Genomic DNA, 25,529 nt, shown 5'->3' with positions numbered 1-25,529 from the left:
ACTCTATGGACCTAGAATGGAATAACTCTATGGACCTGGAAATGAATGGTGATGGATTATAAATAATCTTATTAATTTGAAATTTGGAAATTGTCCACATTTAAGGACTCAACCCTAGAAGGTTAGAACTATAGTCAGTCTGGAATTGCATTTGCCCTCCAATAGCTTTTGCAAACCAAAATTTCCACAACTCAGTTTGAAATCCTTCAAAGATTACAGATCTCTTACACATGTAAACGCAATACTGGTCAAATAATAATCATCCTAACATACAATGTGTCCTTTTTGGTTCACATTATTTGATGGACCTTTATTCCTTACCATTCATAAAGTCACCATCTTACACATATAATAATAACCCACTTTCTCATTATCACTGTTACTGGTTGAAAAAAGTGAATCAAGATGTTACCTTAAGGATCTTTCAAATCTTTTACAAAAGAAGAAAGAGATACCTCAACAGATGAAAAAGGTTAATCATAGAGGGCCCTTGTCCCTTGCATAAAATTGTCCATGTCAAAGTGGACCACACCATGGGTTAAAATTATAATAATTTGGTGAATGTTATCGTGTCAAGGACCCCATCAGTACAATCAAAACCAAAATGCACCTAGAAATTTTGAACTCCGATTCCCTTAGATTATTGGGACGTCTGAAACACGATCTACAGGGAACTCATGGCTCTGCAACTAGGCAATTGTTTTTGAATTATACAATCACACACCTCACGTGGATGACTTAAATATGTCACAAATTTCAATTGGACAGCAAAAAAGATTCTACCTTAACCAGTTGGATTATGATAAATGCTATGCTCTTGGTAGGTGGATTGAGCATCCATAGACTTAGGTTGGTGTACAATGGTGATGGAGACACTTATAACGTTTATTTTTCACCCTATTATTTTATTGATACAATTGGTGATGTCCAACTCATAGCTTTATTTTCTTTGCTCCTTTCCTTGAGTTTCTAACATGGTTATGTATGATCTTTTTTAGTTTCAATTGAACTGTATTTGTCTCACCTACAACGTGAGATTCACAACACATAAGTATTAGATATCCTTCATTGCGTTTGTACCAATCAAAATTAGAAGGCTGTATCCACTTACAAGTGGCAATTCATAGTCAAAATATATCTTTCTCCATTAAGTGAATTTCTGGATCTAACTTTAAAATAGAGGTGAACACCACCAAACCAAATGATCATAGGCCTTCATAGTTAAACACAAATAATTGTCATATTCTTCCATCATTATTGCAATTGCTTTGTTTTTCATGAAGAAGTGAATTCCTTCACTCAAGCACGCTTGGCTTTGCTCTTAAGCTTTGCACTTAAGCTCAATTGCCTTAAAATTTTGAAAGATGATGCTAATTAGTAGAATAATATAATCGTTTGCTTGATCTATCATTATGAATGATTTATAATCAAGACAACAGGAGCTCTTAATTACCATCAAAGAAATGAAAGTAATTAGCATTAAAGTAGAGCATGAGATACCGAACACATAATACAAAAGAATGAAAAAAATAAAAATAAAAAATAGATGCAACAAATTATGCCACTCAAGAAAATTTATTCACAAAAACAGTGCTCTCAAGAATTAAATTAGTGCATAGACAAAATATTCAAGAGCTAATTGCTAACTGTTTAAAAACCCCTAAATTTTAAGTGGCAAACATGTACCCCTTCTTTACCCACTTTAACACTTTTACCCTGTATCTTTGCCAAAGATTTCATTGTGTTCACAAGATTTCAAATTTGCAGCCACAGTACCATTATGAATCATAATTTGTACTACAAAATAGAGACCAATAGTATTCTCAATTATCTGGTTTGGTGCCAAGTACTTTTGAAGTTGCCTTCTATATTCTTTAAATACACATCTTTGATGTCATTACAACTCATGGATTCTCTACTTTTCTCTGTGACTAGTACTTTTACTGTTACTTTATTTTCTTCATTTCTTTCCTACTCTATTCTATGTTGCACCTTTTTCTTCACTGAGAAAAAAGTAAAAAGGAAGCCAGCAATCAAATTTGGAAAAAAAAAAAAAAAAGAGGGCTTCCAGACTAACAAAATCCCACCAAACACAAGTCCCAATAGAATTCAAAATTTAGACCTAAATCATAATCATAAAAATAAAAATAACAGAAGCCACAGGAAGAGTAACAACCAAGAAGCAAGAAGACAATATTTTCAACAAATAATAGGTGAAAGGAAAGGGAAAACAAGTTAACAAAAATTGTTTGGTGTTTGGTACATGTGTTTGAAAACATATGTTTTGTTGTTTGAAAACATCCGTGCAAATATATGTGGGTGAAAAAGTGAATGAAAATACATGTAATATTGTTTAAAAACTAAAAATGTGTGTTTGAGTTGGTGGACCAATCCATCTGAATTTCCCAAGGACATTAAATTAAACCACATCAATACACACCTAATTCCTGAATAAACAGTAACTTCCTTTCTTTTTCTGCCAAGTACACTATTAAAAAATAGTAAATAAATATCATGAACCCTTTTATAAAAAATAGTAATGTCGGTGAGTATAAACAATCCCAACATACCACAACTCAAATATTAACCAGAAACAAATATACAAAAAATCCAAAATTATTCCAAAGAGCCAATGCATGACAAACAAATTAAACCACAAACAAAAATAAGTGCAAATTACACTAAAACCACAAAGCCCAACATTTCAAAAACAATTACAGCTAAAGCCTAAAGCACAGATCTTTCATCCAAAATAACCAAATAAACAGAGGAAAAAAACAAAACCCATTAACCATAACACAAAAGCACGGACAAAATAAAAATAAAAATAAAAGTCTAGATAGATCTTATGAGAAAGACTTGTACAGAGACATATTCCAAATATAATTATAACAACAATATTTCCATCAACAATAACAACATATGTCAATAACAACAACAACAACAATAATGATCCATCACCACCAATCCCAATCTCTTTCGTTTTCTTCATGTATAACAATTAATCAAACCCCATCTTAAAATTAAAAATAAAAATAAAAATAAAAATAAAAAACCAAAAAAAAAGAAAAGAAAATAAACAAATTAACCCCTGCACCTTGTAATTGCGCTGCAGCCACGGCTGTAAGGGTTGGACTGAGAGCCAGCTTGGCAGTTGTAGTAGGAGGACCCACGCTTAGAGCAAGGCACAGTGTTCCTCTGAAGCGCACCGTAGCTGATGTAGCTGCTGGTGGCTAGAATGCGCCGGCTGATCTCAGAGTCCAGGTCAAACTCTTCCTCTCCTAACCCACCAGCATTCATGCACTCAGCTATGGTGCCCTTGCAAGCTGATCTTGTTGTTGCTGTGGGTATCCAACCCAAGTGGGACCCATCACTTGCATGGACGGTGGATGATGATGATGAGCTGAGGATCAAGATCATGACCACTGCACAGATCCCAAGTACGGTTGATGATGAGGAATAGAAAAAGCTAGCCATTATTTTTTGATGAACAAGAACAAAGAATAAGCTTCTCTCTTCTTCTTTTTTCTTTGGGTTCTTGGGTTTTTCTTGGGACTGGTTGCTTTCTTTCTCTCTTTCTTGTGGTTGTGTGTTATTCTATGGCTATATTTCTTTTGTTGTTTTCTTCTCAAGTTGAGCTTTAGGACATCTAGACAAAGAGGTAAGAAGATACTACGGATGGTTTGTGAAGTTAAAGGGACTTATAACTGGCATCGAGTGAACTAATGGGATTGGTTTTAGCTGTTATTTACAGTTATGCCATTTGATTGTTGGGAAAACAAATAAAAGAAACCCTAAAGTCTAAGAGCTTAATAAATTATTAAATCTTATAACTTTGAAAGTAATGAATTAAATAACTTTATTTTTCAACCCCAAAAAAAAAAAAGTTTTATTTAAGTGTAGTTGCATTATATTATGTTTAGCAATTTAATTATATAGGCTTAGGGTTTGCTTTGTTACATTTTTAGACCTTAGGGTTTAATTTGTTATTGTTAGATTGTTTAGACATTGTTTGATTGATTTAACCAAATTAATCCAATTCAATTAATTAATCAATTATGATATTTTGGATTCAGAATCAACTAAACAATGCACATAATTAATATTGTAATAATGAGTAGTAGAAAAATAAATGAAACAACGACATAATTAAAAAAGAAAACCCTCTAAGAATGCTTACCTTCAATGGAAGAATCCACTAATGAAATTGAAGTTTACAAATAATATTAATTAATCCTAATTTGTTTTCTCTAGTAAAACTTACTATTGTAACCCCAAGAAACTTCAACTCGATTGAACTTTTTCATAATGGATTTTTTTTTTTTTTCACACAAATACTCCAGTCTGTGACTTCAAATATCAACTTGAAAGTTCTTATAGCAACAACTTGTTTGTGTGTAAGTTGTAGTAGTTTTCAACTTATTACCAAACTTAAAATCTTTAGTGTATTTGGCAACAGAGATTCACTTGGCATATAACCCTAGGTGCATATCATAAGCATCAAACTTTCCCCTCAATCTCTTTTAAGGTTAACTTAAGTGGTCCTTAAATATGTTGAATGTGTAGGGCACAATTCACATATACTAAGGCCTAAGTTGATCACACGCTTGGATTTAAAATTTTGTAATCCTGAGGTTTGATCGGTCAAGTAGTGTTAAGCATGCAAGCAAGCTTAATTGAAACTCAGTTGGTCAATTGTATTCAAGCTAACAACAATTGCAGTTTTCTTAAGCAGTTTTTGAAGCAATTTTTTGATCTTGATCTTTAGATACAACTCTTAGACACATAATAAATTTGCTATGCCTCTATGCATGATTTAAAATATCATTTTCACAATGGTTGATGTGAATGCGTTTAGTTAGATTATATTTTGATAGTTTATTATTTGCTTAAATTAATTTACAAGTCGCCAAAATATAAGCTAGTTAAACACATATAATAAAAGTAATATCAATAATATGTTTATCTAAAAATGATGTTACTTCAATAATAATTTATCACCTTACAAAATGGTATGAAAATGTCAAGCAAGTATTTTATACCCTTTTACACAACTCAATGTGAAAAATGTGATCTTGAAAAAGCAGCCATTTACGTAAATCTAAAGCTAAAATTAAAAATGATTGTATTTAAAATATGCAGTAGTGGAAGAATTATATTGACATAAGTATGATGAGTGCTGACTACTTCTTGGTCTTTACCTTCTAGAATTTGACCTTTTCACTTTAGTAAGTATTATTGGGAATGATTAATTTAAGCACTAGTGGTTTTCTTTGGGTGGAAAAATTGTGCTATATAGTTGGTAAAGTGGATAGTGGTAGTAGAACAAGTAATTTTCAAAAGGATACCAAATTTCAGCAATGATGTTGAAAGATGATCCAACATTGCATCTGGTTAATATTCGTCTTCGACAAAATTATTAAAAAGAGTGACAAATTAGCAATCTTTTTTTTTTTGAGTACCAAATAACTAGTGAGTTAGAATAGCCTCCAAGATAAAAGGCTAATTAAGGCATATACTAGTATAAAATAAGGTTTAGCTCGGCATACTAATATATATTTTCTCAAAATTCCTGTTGTTAAGTGGAAAATTTTGTTTTACCATGAAAAAACTATAGGTTGAACACTCACACCCCCTAACTTGTAAGCACACAAAAAAAGGGGTTTTCTTTTGTTGTTTTCTTCAAAAACTCTCAAAGAANATCCAAAAAAAAAAAAAAAGAGAAAAGAAAAATACTGATGATGCCGACAAATCGTCAATAAGCCACACGGTCCTCACATGCTGCAATGAGAACCTACACAACCAAAAGCTGAAGACCTTAAGAGGAGTACCAGTGTAGTACCGGCCAAATACCCTCCGACAGTCAAGTTAGAGAATTCTCTTATTCACAACTCTAGAGTGCTAGAAGAGATTAATTATGCGTAACTTGATTTGTGAGGTCTTGGGGCTTTTATAGTAGTAGAGGGACCATCTCTTCCTTGTGCTATAAGTCTTTTCCTTATAGGAATCCTCATGAGCGTATATTCGAAATCCTTTCTTTGTAGGAAACTAATACTAAGCGTGGACAAGACATTTTCTTACATACTCATGCGTGGTGATCAAGACACAACCACGTTATGGTCGTCAGTTTCGCCTACTCCCTTCAGCTTTATTAGCGTCGGCTATCCATCTTCATTATCTAAGGTTAACTCATCGGTTATGCGGTGAGTTTCGTGACTCCCTAACACTGTCACTTACTAATAGATCCCGACGGAGGTTTGCTTACCCTCTCAGCTTCTTCTCATCAGCTTCCTCTTATGCTTACTGTCTTCAGCCTACTATCTTCAGCTTACTCTTCAGCTTATTACCTTCAACTTACTGCCTTCAGCTTACTGTCTTTAGCTTTCTCCCCGTCAGCTTTTCATTCCATCCAGGTGTAGATGCCATCAGGTCGTAAGATGAAGTCGTCAGCTTAACGGCTTCATCTTGCGTGAAGTCTTCAGCTTAGAGACTGACAATTTATCTTGCGTGAAGTTTGCGTGAAGTCTTCAGCTTAGAGACTGACAACTTCATCTTCGTGATGTCTTCAGTATGCATAATAGAGCTTACGGGTCTTTGGAGATCAACAACTTCTTTTATTTTTCCAATTAAAAATTCCCCTTATCAAAGACTATATGTTTTTTTTTCTCCTATACCCACATGATTTGAGAGTAATGAATTTAAAATCTTTGACAAAAAGATAAATTCCTTGACATGAAAAGTCAAGGAGTAAGTTTTAAAATTTTATTAGTCAGTTTTTTTACTCTCTCTCTTTGCCTAGGATGAGCAGAGCTTGGCTACCTCGAATTAGCCAGAAATCTTGTTTTAGTTTGCATTTCTTAGGATCAATATAGGGGGATTTCAAAGTTTCTTTATTGAATCTAAGTTGTTTCAATTGGTGATTAAGGAAGGAGGGAATTTTTTCTCCCTTAAGATTTTCAAATGGGGAAAATATTATATGCAATTGATGTTTATGAGCAAGAGTGCAGCTCTTTGGATTATGTGGACTTTGGAACAAACCGTGGATGGGGCTAGTCCTAAGCAATTTTTCACATGAAGGGAAGGTGATATTGCTTACACTTTGCAATGGGGTGCAACTCCTTGGGCAGTATTTAGCAGTAACAGAGCTTAAGGTAGGTGGGTGGCAACGTACTATCATTATTTCGGCCAGAAAATTACAACAAGGATGGAGAACTTTTGGGATTGAATTAAGGAGGATTTTGGAACCTTCTCAATATGCGTTAGGTGGATTGAGGTTTGTTCCATACAGGTCTAAGCAGATCCCAAATCTCATCCTGTCAGGTCCTATGTGGAAGCTGTCAAAGCTCCAATGCAGGCAAGGTTGATGCATGTTCAGCAGCCCTTCATCAATGTAAAGGTTAAGGCTGGTAGCGTGAAGAAAATTGTAGAGTCTCCGATTGACAATTCTGGCACACAGGTAGTAGTTTCTGAAACTCAGGCCAAATTTTTCCTCAGTCAGCCATCGGTGGTGGTGAGGGTGGAGAAGGTGGTATTGATGGAGAAGAAAACTTTGAGGAGAAAATCTCGAAAGGAAATAATGTCAATATTCCTTTGAAGCAATTGAACTCAAAAATGGTTGAGTTTGGAAAGCTACGTGATAGTAGGAAGGCACGTTGGCTGGGGAGGTTTGACTGTGTGTGTGAATGAATATGGAAAGAGGCAGGTATCCTAGGATGTTGTTAAGGGTGGGAAACAGTTGGCTCTTTTCTCTTTTTTTTTTTTTTTGGATAAAATTTAGCTACAAAATTAGTTGTGCTCAATATTTTTTTATTGAAAGCGAATTTTGATAAATCCACCATTGATTTACATCTCATTCTTACATTTTCAATGCTAGCAAAATTTTTAGAAAATTAAATATCAATAACTATGTCATTAATAAATTGTTTAAATTGCAAGTTTTTGTAGTTTAAAATTATGCAGAAAATATAAACTTCTTTATCGTATAGTAAATAATATCTGATTAACATAAAATTTGACATGTGTATTAAAAACATAAAAAACATGCAATTCATCGGTTAGATTTTTAAAATATGTAATAATATTTATTTTATTGAGTAAGGTTGTAACTTTAAGCTATAATTAATTTTGTAACCAAACTTTATCATTTCTTTTCCCTTTACAAACCACCAAGGAAAGCATGATAATTCTTCTCTTTTCTTTTCTCTTTCTCTTATTGTTTCCAAATATACATTAGAGAAGTGATTTCCTTTCTTTTCTTTTCACTTACACTCTGTTTGTTTTAGTATTAACTTTTTCTAAAAAATTGTTCATTTTCTATAAAGCATTTTCTGGAAAACTATTTCATTTTTTGGTGTTTGGTAACAACCTTGAAAATGGACTTGATAACGTTTTATGGTGTTTGGTATCCACAATATTTATAACATTTCTTGTATAATTTAAAACATGTATAATATGTGTATTGTGTTAACCCACCTAATGTAACCAATATAAATAAATAATAAAAAAAACCAAGAATAATTTGGTTTTCAAACTAAAATTTTGATAACAGATACAATCAAAATTAGTTGTCAAATTTTCATGATCTCAGATACTCATCTTGTTCATGTATAGGAACAGTAGCGTACATAATACACACACACATTAACCATACTTCTCATAATTCAAAATAATCATTATACCCATATATTCCATTTTAAATAATTCAAAATGCCACATATGCCAGATAGTTTACTGGCAAACTAATCATGTACAAATAGTTTGATAAATACTAAAAATTGTTATAGAACTGTTGACTGATCTATAAGGAGAAAAAAAATACCTTATCAAAGAATGGTGTTATAGAGGGGAGAAGAAATAGGAAGAAAAAAGAGAATAAAGGCAAATAGAGAGAGAAATCTATGGGAAGAGAAGAGGTCAGAAGAGGTGATAGAGAGGGTGTGAGAAGAGAAAAAAAAAAAAAACAAAGAGATACACACACACACACACATATTAACCATACTTCTCATAATTTAAAATAATCATTATACCCATAAGTTTCATTTTAAATAGTTCAAAATGCCACATAGGCAAGATAGTTTACTGGCAAACTAATCATGTACAAATAGTTTGATAAATACTAAAAATTGTTATGCAACTGTTGACCGATCTATAAGGAGAAAAAAAAAACCTTATCAAAGAACGGTGTTATAAAGTGGAGAAGAAATAGGGAGAAAAAAGAGAATAGAGGCAAATAGAGAGAGAAATTTGTGGAAAGAGAAGAGGTCAGAGGAGGCGATAGTAAGGGTGCGAGAAAAGAGAAAAAAACAAAGAGAAGAGAAGAAGTGAGAGAGTTTACTCTGAGAAAGGCTGAATGAGTGAAAAAAAATATTATTTCTTGAATCAGAAAAGAATATAATATTTATAGGAGTTATGTGTCACATGAGAGAGAGAGATTGTTTTCCAAATTTCTTTTTTTGGAAAACAACTTATAGAAAATAAGTCTTATTGTTATAAGATTTTTTCGTTAACTAATTTTTTTTATGTTACGATACATTGGAAAATGTGAAAAACTATTTTTATAGAAAGTTTTTCAGCAAAAAAAATAAAGCGTTATGCTCTATTTGTTTCAGCAATAATGTTTTTATAGAAAATGAGTTATTTTCTAAAAAATGTTTTCTAAAAACTATCTTATTTTTCTATATTTGATAGTAATCTTAAATGAGTTAAAAAACAATCTTTTAACTTTCCTTATTTAGCTTATTGTGACATAGAGCTGTTTTCCAAAAAAATTTAGTGGAAAAAAATTTCTAAAAATAAGCAATACTTTTTATGTGGACTAAAGATAGTGTTTATTTGACTTATTTTTTTGTAATGCTACCAAACACTGAAAAATAGAAAAAATTATTTTTACACAATGTTTTTGCATATGATGCTTTAGTGCATTATTTGTTACCATCAAGCAAATTTATAAATTTTGGTTAGTAACAACCATCTTTTTCTTTATTTATTTATTTTCCTTTCTATCGTTAACTGCAATTAATTTTTTATGCAGTCCTTTTGTCCAGTTTTCACCGTTAACTTCATCAAAACCACATTGTCTTGGAAAGTAAATGGTAAGGTTGGACAGAAGTAGACGAAATAAATAAATTTAAAAAGTTAAGACTAAAATGATTTTTTTTTTATAGAATTATATTGTAAACAAATCTAAATCCAAAACAATAGTATTATGCTTTTTGGAAATTATTAGTTGGGTTATATAATTTATGAATCAAGTTAATTAGTACCATTAAGGGACGTTTGATACATATGATTTAAACTATTTAGTATTTTTAACTCTCAAGTTTTAAAATTCTCCACAATAAAACACACACTGAAANTTTTTTTTTAAATATTTTTTTTTTTTTTTTTTTTTTTTTTGGGTAGAAACAACCTATTTGTAATTGTATACGGCTTATTATTAATACAAATTTCTACCGACTTTAAGTCCCAAAAAGTAAAAGATGCGTGTCATTAAATTTTAAATAAAAATTTGTTCTATATGGGAGCCATCATAGTGCAAGTTATTTTAATTACAAAATTGGAAATATCTTTGTCATTTTCAATTAATTCAAACAAATTTTGTTGAGGCTAAATTACAAACTATTTTATACCACATTTCAAAATTTGGATAAAATTTGGATTTTACCTCTTGAAATTTGAGGAAATTTAAATTTTATATCCTAAGATTTTAAAATGTGGAGTTTACCCTCCGAAAATCAGGGATGTTTAGATTCTATACTAAACTTTTAGAATTTAAATTTTACCCTCTTAACAGAAAATATTGAGGCTATTAATGCAAATATAATAGAATTTCAAGAGGTAAAATTCAAATTTTAAAATTTCATGACATAAAATTTAAATACTCCCAAATTTTAAAATATAAAATTTAAACTCTGAAATTTCAAATCTAAATTCTAAAATTTTAAAATATAAAATTTAAACACTCACAAATTTTAGAGATTGAATTTGCCAATTTAGCCCGACATCCCCTATCCGTTCCTCTTTAAAAATTAAAATTCTAGAACAATTCCGAGCGTGTGTAATGTGCATGTCTGCATGTGCATTACTTAACCCCAAAGTAATATTTGGGAGTAGGACAAATAAAATACGAAGCTAAGGGTCAACGCTAACTTGTTCCCCACCTTCGCTTAAGCCAAACACAGACCGCGTTGCGTCACCGCCAACCATCTCAGCCGTCTGATTCGTTCGTTTCGCACCAAGATTCGTGCCTCTTCTTCCGTATAAATAACAACCTCGTATCTCCATCTCTTTAACAAATAAATAAACAAACAAACGCACACAATATTGTTCTATTACAAAAACACAGTTTGTTTGATAATTTCTTTGATTCAGCGTTTCTATTTGTTCGTTTAATTCAATCACTGAGATCATGGCTGAAGGAGATTTGAAACCGCAGCAGCAAGAGATGGTACGGTCCTCTGATTCTAAATTTTTGTTTATTTATTTATTTGGGGTTGAGAATTGTGAAATTGGGATTTTGATTTTGAATTTTCATGTCTTTTTGGTTTAGAATTGAATTTGTAATTGAGAATAATAGAAAAAAAAACAATAAAATTATTGATTATGCAAATTATCAACTTTTAGATTATCATGTATTGCATGAATACTGGTTTAGTTTGCGATTGATTCATATCAAGAGTTATTAAGAGTAGGGAGTGTTTGAAAATATTGTAACTTGTACCCAGAAGAATCGAGGTTTTGAAAAATTGTACTTTGAAAAAAAGGTGGAGTTTTTACATGAAGAATTTTGTATCCCAACTATTGTCGAGCCATATAAGTTTCACAATTTCTTTCACGATTGCATGAGTTAGTGAGTTAGCAGGTTGTGATTGGTGTTAATAACAGAGGTAACAATAGTGGGTCCATGTCAAAGTCAAACCCAGCTTATGATGTTGGCAATTGTGAAAGTAAAACACAGTTTATTGAATATTGGCTTACTTTTATAATACCTTCGAGGTTTTGAAAAATTGTACTTTGAGAAAAGGTGCAGTTTTTACATGAAGGATTTTGTGCCCCAACTATTGTCAAGCCATATAAGTTTCACAATTTCTTTCACGATTGCTGAGTTAGTGAGTTAGTGTGTTGTGATTGGTTTTAATAAAAATGGTATCAATATTGGGTCCATGTGAAAGTCACACACAGCTTACGATGAAGGCAACTGTGAAAGTCAAATACAGTTTATTGAATTTTGGCTTTTTTTTTTTTTTTTTTCATATTTGGATGGATGAAGATGGGAAAAGGTGGCAAGAATATACTAAAAATTAGAGACTCGTTGAGGCGTTAAATTGCAACAATTTTTGAACATGGTGTGGGTTTTTGATGAAATAAGAAACACCAAGATCTATATAACTTGCCCCTTTTTGTTATTGAATAACAATGATGAATTGCAAGGCTGACATGGGATTTTTTTTGTTTTGTTTGTTATGGGTGGAAGACTGAGGAGGAGCAAAGGCTGAAGTACCTGCAGTTCGTGCAGGTGGCTGCAATTCACACCATAATGTGCTTCACCAACCTTTATGTTTATGCCAAGGACAAGTCTGGTCCTCTGAAGACTGGGGTTGAGACCGTGGAGGGCACGGTGAAGAGTGTTGTTGGACCTGTGTATGACAAGTTTCATGATGTCCCTATTGAGGTCCTAAAGTATGTGGACCGCAAGGTGAGTCTGAGTCCTTAGTCCATTCTCATTGAATCAGTTGTTATCTTATTATAGCATGGATTGCAATTAGGATTATCATTGGTTACTGAATCATTATTGTCTTACTATCATGTAGTGTGATTAGGATTGTAATGGGTACCGACAAATTTGCTTATTTGCTTATCATGTACTGTTCATATGAGCCCCAGTGCTGAAATGGCCATGCTGATTGTTTTTAGTGAAAGACATGATGTTCACACTTATACACCCTCAATTTGAATTTAGAATGCTGTTATCTCAAATATATACTTCTATTTATCAAATAATTTGCAGAGTAATGGTGAGCGATATCAAAGTTCTTAGTTTGCCCCATAACAGTTAAATTTTAGGAGATGTATCTCATCTTTAATGTTCATGGATGTGATACTATATGATTTATACTGGTTCTGGAATAGCCTTTATCATAAATTATCAGCTGCCTCCATAAGAATTCTTTTTTGGTTGATATTTAACATAACTTTGATGAGTTTACCGTTTGTAATTTGTTGCTGGCTCACTTAATTGCAGGTTGATGAGTCTGTGATTCAGTTGGACCGCCGCGTACCCCCAACCATCAAGCAGGTTTCTTCCCAGGCCGTCTCAGCTGCTCAAAAAGCCCCAGTGGTTGCTCAAGCTGTTGCCTCTGAAGTTAAGCGTGCTGGGGTGGTAGACACCGCCTCTGGACTTGCGAAATCTGTGTACACCAAGTACGAGCCAACTGCCAAGGAACTATACTTCAAGTATGAACCAAAGGCTGAGCAATGCGCAAAGTCAGCTTGGCACAAACTCAATCAGCTCCCTCTCTTCCCCCAAGTGGCTCAAGTTGTTGTACCAGGAGCAGCTTATTGCACTGAGAAGTATAACCAAACAGTGCGTAGCACTGCAGAGAAGGGGTACAGGGTTTCCTCATACCTTCCCTTGGTCCCTACAGAAAAGATTGCTAAGGTTTTCAGGGCTGATGGAGCTGAATCAGAGCCAAAGATTGATAAGGTTTCCAGGGCTGACGGAGCTGAATCAGAGCCAAAGATTGCTAAGGTTTTCAGGGCTGATGGAGCTGAATCAGAGCCAAAGATTGCTAATAATGTTTCCAGGGCTGATGGAGTTGAATCAGAGCTATTGATTTCCAGTGAAAAAGAGGCTGCTGCTGTGTCAGCTCATTAAGGTTTTGCAGAGTGATGTTATTTTGACGTAAATTTTGATGAGATGGTAATACCTGTGGAGAAATTATTTGTTTTACTCCTTTTTTTTTCTTTTTCCTTTTTTGAGTAATATTTGTTGGGCTTTCTGATAATAATACGAGTTTACATTACTGATGTATAGTTCTGCTCTCTCTTGCACAATCTTCCTTCAGTTTTCGATTACATAGCCTCAGTTATCCCAATCTTTGAAAATTTTATCAATATATCATGGTCTCAATGTGTCCCTCTAGCAACTCACCAAAAAAAAAAAAAAATGATGATAATAATAATTGTATCTCAATTCATGATTAGCCTCTTACAACATCTTGGTTTTCTTTGAACAATACTTGTGATTTACAATTCCCTAGTCTTTTTCGTAATTTTCCTTCAATTAAGTAGGGATGTCAAATCGAAAGAGATAACAACATGGTGTCAAACTTATGAAGTTCAAGTAATTTATTTTAAACTACCTTTCATTTCTTTTGATGTCCCTCTACTGAGAGAGAGGCCTGCCATGGTTAGTAAATAGCAAAAGTATAACCGATGTTAATGGAATGGGTGTAAATTGCAAGTTTTTATAGTAAAGTGGATATATTTAGAAAAGTTGAAAGGTTATAAATAGTTTTTTTAGCCGAACTAAACTAATTAAAACTTTTACCAAAAGAAAAAAACAACTTAACATTTGCTTACAAGCCAGGCAAACAAACTAAACTAATTAAAACTTTTACCAAAAGAAAAAAACAACTTAACATTTGCTTACAAGCCAGGCAAACAAAATGGTATCGAAATCTATATTTCGGCCAAGTTGGTAGAAAGGTCACATTCCTTGTAGAACCAAAATCAGCATACCTAAACCTAATGCTTAAAGGAGGAGCTTTTTGTTGTATATATAGGTATATACATGGATAGGTTGTAATAATGATATTTGAGTTTGGAGAATATTGTTTCATAAAGTGAAAATACAAGTTTTGAAATTTTCTAAGTGAAAATTCGAAATTCGATTAGTCAAAGCTTTGACTCAATTGATCGAAATGGTAAGAAAATAATCCTAGAGCCTTTGGATGAATCAATCGCTATTCGATTCCTGTTCGATCGATTGAAAAGGGCACTCAATAATTTGAAAGGAACTTTCGACCAATAGGATTTTTTGCAAAATTTTCTAGTAATTGTTCTAAATGTTTGAAGAGGTATCAAATTTTGTGAATGGTTTTATGAAACATTTTGACTCTCCATACATGTTTTTTTATCAAACATAACCCTATGAGTATAAATAGAGGCTTATGTTAAAGAGAAACACAAGAAATCATGTAATCATTCTCCATAATTGTTATTGTGCGGGTCGCAAATGAGGCCAATGGGCTCAGCCCCACTTGGGCTCACAACTTATTTGTTTGTTGGGCTGAATTTCCTACTATGGGTAGTTCTACAACTAAGGACTCAATGAGATCACTTTTCTCTTTCTCGGCAACACAATCTTTCCTCCTTCTCCTCTCGGATTCTCTGTTTTGCTTCTCTATTACCCCTGTTCTCTTCCCTCCCCTTTTCTGACCAACCCCCCTTTCTTATCCTTCCCTCTTATTTATAGTGCTCAGCTCAGGCGTAGGTTATCAATGCTCTCATGTTTGTGCAACAGAGGGTCCAGTAGGATTTTCTCTAAGTGGGAGGTCAGGTATGGGTGGCTTTGGGACTTGGTTCCCACCTTCGTCGGCAGCTCGGCAGAGTTAGTGCGCGCTTAGTGCTACGGAGGGTCCAATTAGGGGGATGGTAAGTGTGAGTCTAGGCCTGGGTGGCTTTGGGACTTGGTGCCCACTTCAGGTTAGAGCTAGGTAGTGGCGCTTGGAGGGCCTTCTTTGAGCCGAACAAAGTTGATGCGCCGTTTAATGACACCTCCGAACATGCTCGGTAAAAAATATGCCGATCATAACTTAGTAGTGAAGCCCGGCACCCCCGAGCTGTGATAGCGAGGGTTGGCCTTAGGGTGAATGAGGATTGGCCAATGACCGCGTGTTTTGGAGCGGAGACTAGGGGCTGAGTGGGCCCAACAGTTCGGACGCCGCACAGTTATCTATAGAACCTAATATCTTGATTGTATCCTGAAGACAAATTTGTGATAACCTTTTAACAATAATAGTGTGAGGGTAAATATTGTCTAAGGAAAACGATATTATGCCTCCAAGTTATTTATTTTCTTTTTTTTTTTTTTTTTTTTTTTTTTTTTTTTTTTTTTTGTGTGTGTGTGTGTTAACCTTGTTCTATCTCCAACACTTTTTTTCATGTAATTGGTATATAGAAATCCCATGAATATATTCCTATTGATTACAATTTTGAACTTTTTGCTTTTTATTTTAACTTTATTTCAAACATTTAACTTTTAGCTTTTTATAAATAAACAAGCTTTTAGTTTTTTTGTCTTACATTATGCAAATAAATTACAGAAAATAAAATGTACCTCAATTGTAATATTAAAATAGTGTTTAGATGTTAATTTTTGCAAAGAGAGGGAGCTATTGGACGTGAAATTATAATTATAAATCTATGAAATATTTTTAAATAAAAATTGATAGATATGAAACAAAAGAACAAACTTTAGCTATAAATTTGGTTGTAACTTAAGTCTACAACACGATTTAATATCTTTTTATTAGATGTGCATTTTGATAAATTCACAATTGGATTATATTTCTTCTTATATTCTCTATACTTGTGAAATTTTCAAAAGATTAAATTTCAAGTTTTATAGTTTAAAATTATATATAAAAAATAAATTTATGGATTGAATAGTAAATAACATCTGATTGGCACGAAATTTGAAATGTGAGTTCAAAAAAAAAAGAATATACAATTTTTTTTAGTAAAAAAGAATATGCAATTCAACATTTAGATTTTCAAAATATGTAACAATTTTTTTTTATTGGGAGTTGTAGCCTTATTTTAGTATAGGAGTGTGCATAGGTTAGGTTGAGGAGTTTTTCAACCCAACCCACCATGATGGGTTAAAAAAAATCCAACCCAACCCATGTGAATTGGGTTGGGTAAGGTTGGATTTATGGGTTGGACATTTTTTTTTTAATTATATATTATTTAAATTGAGCATTAAAACAACACTACCACAAATAAGAGCAAATTTATAACCAAATAATCATGATAATAAATCAAGCAAACATAAACTATACAAGAAGAATTTAGGTTTGGGTTTTATTTAAGAAGAGGGGCAAAAAAGTAAATAACAAAATTACATAATATATTTTTAAATTTAAAAATATATTAAATATAGGTGGGTCGGGTTGGGTTAGACAGATTTATAAATTTCATGATTTGAACCAATCCAACACACTGTAAAAAAAAAATAAATAAATTATGATACAACCCAACCCACCTACCCTTAAAAATTGACCGAATTTGATGGGTTGAGTTAGATCGAGTCGGTTTTGACAGGTTTACTGTACACCCCTATATACTACAACCAAACTTTATCCTAAAATCAATTGACTTACTTGATATATTTATTATTATAGTTCTTTTTTTTTATAAAAAAATTAAGCACTTTTTAAAACTAAAATATAATCAAACCATATTCTCATAAAAATACTTATCCACCCCCGGCACCCCCCACCCAAAAAAAAAAAAAAAAATCTAATTTTGATATCTGATAAACAAACGTCCATGTATATGGTGTGTTTAGATTGACCCATTCGGACCCTCCACAATCCGACCCACCATCCACAATCTTCCTCACCACTCCATTTCTTTCTGCTTCTCAAAACAGAAAAAATTTCTCTGATTTTCACCGCACAAATACATAAACACAAACCCCCAAAAAAAAACACACCATGGCCACCACCCCTCTGCACTTTCCAATGGCCTCTTCACTTCCCTCAGCTTCAACTTCCTTATCACAGTCCCTTAGAAGTAGAAGCACAAAGGGTAGTTTCAGAAATTTGAGGACTACCCTTTGTGCCATTAATGCCCAAAAACAAATCCAAAATTCCCATTCCCCCATTCAACCCTAAGGACCCGTTTCTTTCCCAACTCGCTTCTGCTGCTTCCAACTCCCCAGAAACGTTTCTTCACAAGCCTGTCAAGTCTGATACGCTCCTTACTTGGATTTGTTCGACTCTCCTAAGCTCATGGCTACACCTGCCCAAGTCAGCTCTCTCTCTCTTTACTATGTATTAGTGTTTGTATATGGTGGTATATTTGTTTATGCATATGGGTTTCTGTTTGTTTTTGTTTAGGTTGCTTTGGCATGATATGAAATGATTAAGCTATATATGTATGTGGTGTGTGTGTTTTGGTCTCAGGTTGATTGTATTTGCCTTGAAATGATTGAAATTGTATATGTTGTAGGTGAATTTGTTTGTGTATTTTGTGTACGTAAGTGGGTGATGGGTTTCTGTTTGCTTGGTTTTGGTTGCTTTGGTATGATATGAAATGATTGAACTTTATATGTATATGGGTGTGTGTTTCTGGTCTAGGTTGATTGTATTTGCCTTGAAATGATTGAAATTATATATGTTGTATTTGAATATGTTTGTGTATTTTGTGTATGTAAGTGGATGTGCACTAGTGAGGAAGACTGAGTTGATTCAAGTCGAAGGATCTGGAAAAAAGGTTGAGGAAGGTGTAAAGTAATATTAGTAGATTTCTTTTTTAAAAGACACGTCGATTGACTTTGGATAGAATAGAATTGTGGAATAAAATACATGTGATTGAGCCTATTAGTTTGTTGATGATTCATAGCCAACCCAAAAATTTTGGGACTAAGGCTTGATTGGTGTTGTTATTGTATGTAAGTGGGTGTGTGTGTTTTGGTTTTTGTTTGCTTTGAAATGATTTAAAGTGTGAATACATTTGTGTACTTGTGAATGGAAGTAGGCGTGTGTGTGTGTGTGTGTGTGTGTGTTTTGCTTTAGGTTTTTTGTGTTTCTTTGAGATGATTGAATCATATATAATGTATGTGTTGTGTAACTGTGTATCTGAGTGTGTGTGTTGGGTTAAATTGCTTACTTTTCCTTTGAAATGATTGGCATGTTGGGTAAACTTTTATTGAGTTTGTTGGGTCAAGTTTTGGTGGAAAATAGTTATGGATAAATATTCTGGTTTGCTTTAATTGGTAGATATTTGCTTAGATAGGTTTAAGTAATGTTTTTGGGTAGAAAAAGGTTTGTAGATGAGTTTTCTGGTTTGTTTCAAGTGTGATTAGGTTTGATACAAAAGCTCCACTCAAGAATTGATTTGAGTGTGTGTGAGGTTATTGTTATTTTTTTCTTCTGAAAAAACCTTTCCTAGAAAAGTTGTGGGGGGAAAAAAAACATTTGAAGGAAAATTGTGTTGAAAATTATGAGAATTAATTCTAAATTATCAGTCTGTATGATACCTCATTTATAAGTATGAGAGAGCTTTCTTTGATTTAATTTTCATTTTGTGCTGAATGAACCGAGTTTAAAGTTTTTGCATATTCTAAATTTTTATCAATTGATTCCTTTGTTTTTCTTTTAAACTTTTACTTGTTTGGTGAAATGATAACATCCTCTTGCTTGAATTAGGTGGAAAGGTCGGTTTCCTATGAGCAAAGGCCAAGAAGGCCTCCACCGGACTTGCCTTCATTGCTTCTTAATGGGAGGATTGTTTACATTGCATGCCTGTAAGTGCTTTCAATCTAGCATTNACCCTTGACTCTAGAATAACAAAATAGTATATAAAAAACCTGATTAAGTCAGTGTTGTTAAAAGCGTGCTTAAGCTCAAAGCTCGAAGCCCTAAGGCTCCAGTGTTTTTTGCCTCAAAAGCTAGGCTCATTCATAGAAGTGCGCTTTTTTGCGCTCTTTCAAAAAGCTTAAAGCGCGCTTTTTGGCGCTTTTTTTATATTTTTCAAAAAAAAAAAAAAATCAAAACTGAAATAAAACTTTAGAATCGTGACATTATTGATATAAACCATTGATTTGACATGTTTTTAGTGTAACTTACTTATCAAAAAAAGATATTTTGAGTGTAACTTGTCCTAAAAGGCTAAAACCCAACCCACAACCTCCCAGTTCTTCCCTATTTTTATTTTTATTTTTTCTTGGTTTTTCTCCTTGAAATAGTAACCCACCCAGCTTCTTCTTCTTATTCTATATTTTCCCTTCTGGATATCTGCTTGGTACCAATTACCATGTTGCTATGTCCTCATATTCTAAGCTCATTCATGGAAAAAAAAAAGTACGATATAACATATTTGTGGTATAGTTACTTTAGTGGTTGATGTTGAACATAGCAGACTAATTCCTATAGAGTTACAAGTGATTAAATTATTAACTAATATTACTAATTAGTCATAGGGCATTATGGATATTGGAGATTTAAGAAAGGATATTACATGGAAGTACTCATATCTAGCTTATCCAACAAAATAAAATGACTTGATTTGCAATTTTTGTGTTAAAATTGCAAAAGTAGGGCTTATCTAAATGTTATATGAATTATATAAAATTTTTTATTTCAATTTCTATGATAATTTGATTATTGCATTTCTCATTAATAATTATTTTTAAATTTATTAAATTATTATTTTTAAATATGCTCTTCACTTCAATCAAGTGCGTGCTTACGCTTTGTGCTTTGCGCCTAGGCCTCAAGAGGTCTTTGCGCTTAAGTGCGCCCTTGCTTTTACCAACACTGTAATTAACTACCATGGACGCTATTTTTTGGCTTTGCCTTCGCCCTAGGCTTCCAATGAGGATATTCTTTCTTGTACAATGCTATGGTTGCGCCATCGCAATTCCATCAGATTACTAGGTGTTGACATGGAAGAAATCATAATTTTAGGGGAAGGTACTAAGCTTATAACTCTTGTAACTTAGCAAGGGTGAAACAAGGAATCACCTTCTCTTGCATAATAAGAAACTGAAGAGCTATCATAACCTTTTAGTGTCCAAGCTTTCAAATAATTTCAGCTTGCAAAAAACATAAGGCATTAGTATTGGGATGAAGTGGTTATTTAGGAGTGCTGGTTTCATACATATTGGTTGTCAAACAATTCCCTCAGTGTCAGCTAAGATTTCTTTAGGATTATCTTTGTATTATTATTATTATTATTATTAGATTCATGGCCCTTGCTTGTTATTGTAATTCTTCCACTCTAGGCCATTCTGTAGTTAGATACTTATGACTGCTTGATGCAGATAGAAAAGATTGCATGTTCCATGCTTTCCCTATGCATTTTAAATTCAATGCAGACATATTTCTTTGCAATTATCATCCGTACTCATTTGTTCACTTAACAGATGGTGTCTGCTCAGTGAATTATGTTCCCTTTTAACTCGATATAATAATCACTGCAGAATCATTGCATTTGATATACAATTGCTATAATAATAATAATAAATAAATAAAAGAAATGATAGTATTTTGAAGTGATAATTGGGTTCTGAAGTCTCTTGAACAATCACAGCGTCAATTTTCTTGCATTTTGATTCCTTTATTTGCTGGTGATGATTCGCTATAATTTTATCTTACAATTGGATGTGCAATCTGTGTGACAATCTAACCATTTGTATCTCTCAGTTGGTGCCAGCTGTGACAGAGCTCATTGTAGCAGAATTGATGTACCTGCAGTGGTTGGATCCCAAAGAACCAGTATATGTTTATTTAAATTCTACAGGAACAACTCGTGATGATGGTGAAACAGTAAGCTTCACATTGATTTCATTGTAGGACACTATAAAATGTGATCTATATGCAGTAGGCTACGTATTGTGTGTAATATTTGATAGGTTTGTGGGTAAGCCATTTTTGACTGATCTAATCTAATATGGATTAAACCCAGTCAGTTTGAAGTAGTCTTGCTTGCAATATGGGTTTGTCACTTTAATCTCATGAATTATTGAAACCCAGGATCCACACCCCCCCCACCCCAACAATTTTTTTTTTTTTTTTAAGTCAGCACATTTAACCCCCTGTCATCTATTTTGGCATTAACTTAATTCCAATGGAATGTGGCATTGAAAGACGAATTTGCCTCTCTTCAATCTCAAAAACCAACAGATGGAAAGAGGGTAAATTGATCTTTCAATTCGAAATTCAGTTAGGCAGGGGGACATTGAAACAGAGTAATAACTTTGAGGGGCCAATCGTGCGTTCTAATAGTTTAGGGGGTTAAGTGCAATCAAGGTGAAAGATTAGGGTGGAAAATTGTAATTTGCCCATAAATTTATAATTGATATATCCAACTAAAGTTTATATTGTAGGTGATGTGATATTTGACCAGAAATTATTTGTCACAATTCAGAAACAATTTAAAAACAGAATTCCAATTAAATATTCACATTGATTTTTTTTTGGCTGCTTCAAGTATAATTTTCAAAATTATTTGCTATTGAATCTAATTCCTCTCTCTCCATACCGTTGTCATTGCAATTATTATTATTATTATTATATTTTTAAATTTTCAATGCTTTAATTTCGTGGAGTTAAATTGCTTTTCATTCAGGTTGGGATGGAGACAGAGGGTTTTGCAATCTACGATGCAATGATGCAATTAAAAAATGAGGTGAACTTATCAAAATTGTCCTCTTCCTACTAATTAATGAATTATGTTGGTGGCAGCTGTAGTAGTGTGGTTTAACATTGGTGGTGGAGTTGCTTAGCAATTTGTAGAGTGGCAATTGCAGTGAAGGTGTGGCTGTGGAAATGGTGGCAATTTGGCTGAAAAGTTGGTTTGTTGCTGTATTGATGTCTGGTGATCAATGTGGGTGGTAATGATATGGCACAAATGGACTGGTTACAGCTGTGGTTGGATGAGATGGTGATTTTAATTGGGATTGTTAATATGATAAATAGTCTAAATATGTTCATCTCCTCATATCCATTTCTGTCAGCCTAGGATGCCCCCTTCCCTTGCAGCACGTCAAGAAACTTTATTTCAACACAAAGCTGATGGATAAGAAGAATTTGCTGGATGTCCCAAATGGTTATATTATTGAATAGTCCATCGAAACCAAATCCATCTCTTATTTGTTGGACCATGAGATTTGATTTCAATACTTTCCCTGCTCTTAGGTTCTTTCTTGTTATATAACTGTTGTTGTTTACACAGATACATACCGTTGCTGTTGGGGCTGCTATAGGTCAGGCTTGTCTACTACTTGCGGCTGGAACTAAGGGTAAACGGTTTATGATGCCGCATGCCAAGGGTATGATGTAGTTGGCTGTTTTAGTTTGCATTCTTGTCTTTTTACACTTCTATCGTTTCTTGTCCAATGTCATATCAAGTGTTCACTTGAATTCTTTCTCAGCCATGATCCAACAACCTCGTATACCATCATCTGGGTTGATGCCTGCTAGTGATGTTCTAATCCGTGCAAAAGAGGTAAGCTGAACCCTTTACAGTGCTTTCTATCATCTCAATGTGATTGGGAAATACAGTTTCCATGATGAAATTGTCAGTTTGTTCCTCTTTCCAGTAGCTGGAAAATGTATTGTGTCATTGGATGGCTCCTCTGTACCTAGGTTGGAGGAGTAAAAAGAGGAAGGTTTTATTAAAACTATGATAATGTGATTGCAGGTAGGAGTTGAGTCTGTTTTCTTCTCTTACTATTAGCTACTGTTTTACAACTACATTTGTTTGACAATGATAAGTGTTGTAATATACGCACAAAGCAATAAATGAATAAAATAGTAAACATCACACAAAATTTAACATAGTTTGGCTAACTCCAAGGCTACATCCATGGGAAACATCAACTAAAGTCCACTATCAATAAAAAAAAATGATTACAATCACACTCACAAACCCTCACAAAAACTAACTCAAAACCCTGATATACCCAAAGGCGCCCTCGCACTCGCTAACACACTAGACAAAGCTTAGTCTTTGACTCACTCACTAGACAAAGCTTGGTCTCCTAACTCTCACACTTGACAAAGCTTTGTGTTCAAACTCTCACACATTAAACAAAGCTACACCACCACTCTATTTATAGGGACTGCCACACCTCCTTACATTTTTCTTTTCCATATGGGGACTAATATGCCTAATAGGATTAGTGTTCTTATCAATGCAGGACTAACTCATAATATGATTAATACACCTCCTTGTTATTCTTGTAAATAAAGTTGAATTCCAAAACCAGAAGGAAACCTTCAAACTTATCCTCTCATGGACTGGACTTCATTAATAAGAACTAATTATTTGTGTGAGCTACTTTTCAATTCACAACCTTTTGAATAACATTATAGTTTTGCAGGAATTATCATAGTGCATAATTGCTTTTGCAGGTAATTACAAACAGGGACACACTTGTAAAACTCCTGTCTAAGCACACTGGAAATGTAAGTATGACACATTAGATGCTTTGTTAACTACAATATGAGAAAAGAATAATAATAATAATTCACAAATAATTTCACATTTTCTTAGTCAGAGGAGACCGTAGCTAATAAGATGAGAAGACCATTTTATATGGATTGTACAAAAGCTAAGGATTTCGGGGTCATAGACAGAGTAAGTTGGTACATGTAATGTTTCTGTAAGTTGTCTTTATATGTTATTTCATTCTGGGCTACTGAACTAATGTGGGAATGCTGGAATCCAGATTCTTTGGCGTGGTCAAGAAAAGATAATGCATGATGTTGCCTCTCCAGAGGAATGGGACAAGATGGCTGGCATCAAAGCTGTAGATTGAATTTAGTTTCTCTTTAGCAATACACATCACGCAAGTGTGAGTACCTATAGTTGATTCTTTTTTACGTCTGGGAAAAAAATCCAGTGGCATAATGCCATAATATTCACAATCATGGAAGTTGATTGAAAATCACTTTGGCTCAACCAAGATGTTTTCTTCTTCTTCTTCTTCTTCTTCTTTTTTTTTTTTTTTTGGGGGGGTGGGGTGTTGTTTAGGGGGGTGAGATTGTGAGAGGGTTTTTTAAATTTATTTTTAGAAAGTTGTCTTTGTGGGGAAACAAATTTGCATCCATACTCATTAGGGATGAAATCAAGGTGTGCAACTGATTGTCCCTAACGGCTCTTATCTCTATAGGATTTGAAACCCGACAATCATCTTAGTGAGGCCATTAAAGAAAATTAGTCACTGATATAGGGATCATTTCTAATTTCTTGCACAGTGCGGCTATTTTCAGAGTCTATTTTGCTTCTTCACTGACTTCATATATGAGTATCATGTTTAAAAAATAAAAACATAAATAAATCTTTTGGAACCAATCAATCTCTAACATTGCTGGTTTTGCAGGAAATAGGTAGCTACTTCTTCTGAGAAAGTTTTGGTGGACCTATTAGCTGGAATATCTGATTCATGTGCAGTCCCAAAGCTTTATCCTTGTGAACGATATTCTTGTGCACAAACAGGCTGAGAAGTGACGGAAGGGTGAATTTTACATTGATAATCTGTACATGTTTTTAATAATATGTAATATTTAAGTTTTTTAATCTTCACTTACATGTTTAATTTTCTCATTCTAACATAGAGAGCATTTCCATTTTCTTAAGAGCAACTTGATTTCTTGTTTGGAGCCAGGGTTAGACCCATGATCATCTATTATTCCATTTTCATTCAAAATCCCACAGTTTCTCTGGTTCTTAAAAGTAATTCCCCCTAATAACCCCCACCCCTGCGGGTGGGCGCGGGTGCGTCCCTTCCAAAC

General features: G+C 33.6%; 3 protein-coding genes across 3 annotated transcripts; 2 read left to right on the top strand and 1 right to left on the bottom strand.

Moving 5' to 3' along the window:
* Window positions 1-3,084: 3,084 nt before the first annotated feature.
* On the bottom strand, window positions 3,085-3,477 carry LOC111992557 (rapid alkalinization factor). The gene has a single exon (XM_024024439.2). The coding sequence runs from the start codon at window positions 3,475-3,477 to the stop codon at window positions 3,085-3,087; it is 393 nt and encodes a 130-aa protein (XP_023880207.1).
* Window positions 3,478-11,141: 7,664 nt separating this feature from the next.
* Window positions 11,142-14,031, top strand: LOC111992574 (REF/SRPP-like protein At3g05500). Its single transcript, XM_024024452.2, has 3 exons — window positions 11,142-11,446; window positions 12,473-12,694; window positions 13,241-14,031. Exons 1-3 carry the CDS (start codon window positions 11,408-11,410, stop codon window positions 13,871-13,873), a joined length of 894 nt encoding a protein of 297 aa, XP_023880220.1. The 5' UTR covers window positions 11,142-11,407; the 3' UTR covers window positions 13,874-14,031.
* A 3,552-nt stretch (window positions 14,032-17,583) lies between these two features.
* On the top strand, window positions 17,584-25,373 carry LOC111992573 (ATP-dependent Clp protease proteolytic subunit-related protein 3, chloroplastic). The gene is given in 12 exon segments (XM_065771912.1): window positions 17,584-17,861; window positions 17,863-17,980; window positions 17,983-18,035; window positions 19,437-19,538; window positions 21,435-21,557; window positions 22,360-22,419; window positions 22,966-23,062; window positions 23,165-23,238; window positions 24,147-24,200; window positions 24,289-24,372; window positions 24,464-24,589; window positions 25,118-25,373. Coding segments are annotated over 11 exon segments (996 nt in total). The 5' UTR covers window positions 17,584-17,720; the 3' UTR covers window positions 24,554-24,589; window positions 25,118-25,373.
* Window positions 25,374-25,529: the final 156 nt, after the last annotated feature.

This window comes from Quercus suber, unplaced genomic scaffold (assembly GCF_002906115.3).
Source record: "Quercus suber isolate HL8 unplaced genomic scaffold, Cork oak 2.0 scaffold_51, whole genome shotgun sequence".
NCBI lineage: Eukaryota > Viridiplantae > Streptophyta > Magnoliopsida > Fagales > Fagaceae > Quercus > Quercus suber.
The sequence above is the reverse complement of the archived record's forward strand: the minus strand, read 5'-3'. Positions and strand labels throughout refer to the sequence as shown.

What these genes read in the sequence shown, in the direction of transcription:
- LOC111992557 (XM_024024439.2), bottom strand. Translation starts at nt 3,477, where the DNA reads ATGGCTAGCTTTTTCTATTCCTCATCATCAACCGTACTTGGGATCTGT.
- LOC111992574 (XM_024024452.2), top strand. Translation starts at nt 11,408, where the DNA reads ATGGCTGAAGGAGATTTGAAACCGCAGCAGCAAGAGATG. An exon ending in AACCGCAGCAGCAAGAGATG is followed by an intron (nt 11,447 to 12,472) that starts GTACGGTCCTCT and finishes TATGGGTGGAAG; the next exon opens with ACTGAGGAGGAGCAAAGGCT. An exon ending in TAAAGTATGTGGACCGCAAG is followed by an intron (nt 12,695 to 13,240) that starts GTGAGTCTGAGT and finishes ACTTAATTGCAG; the next exon opens with GTTGATGAGTCTGTGATTCA.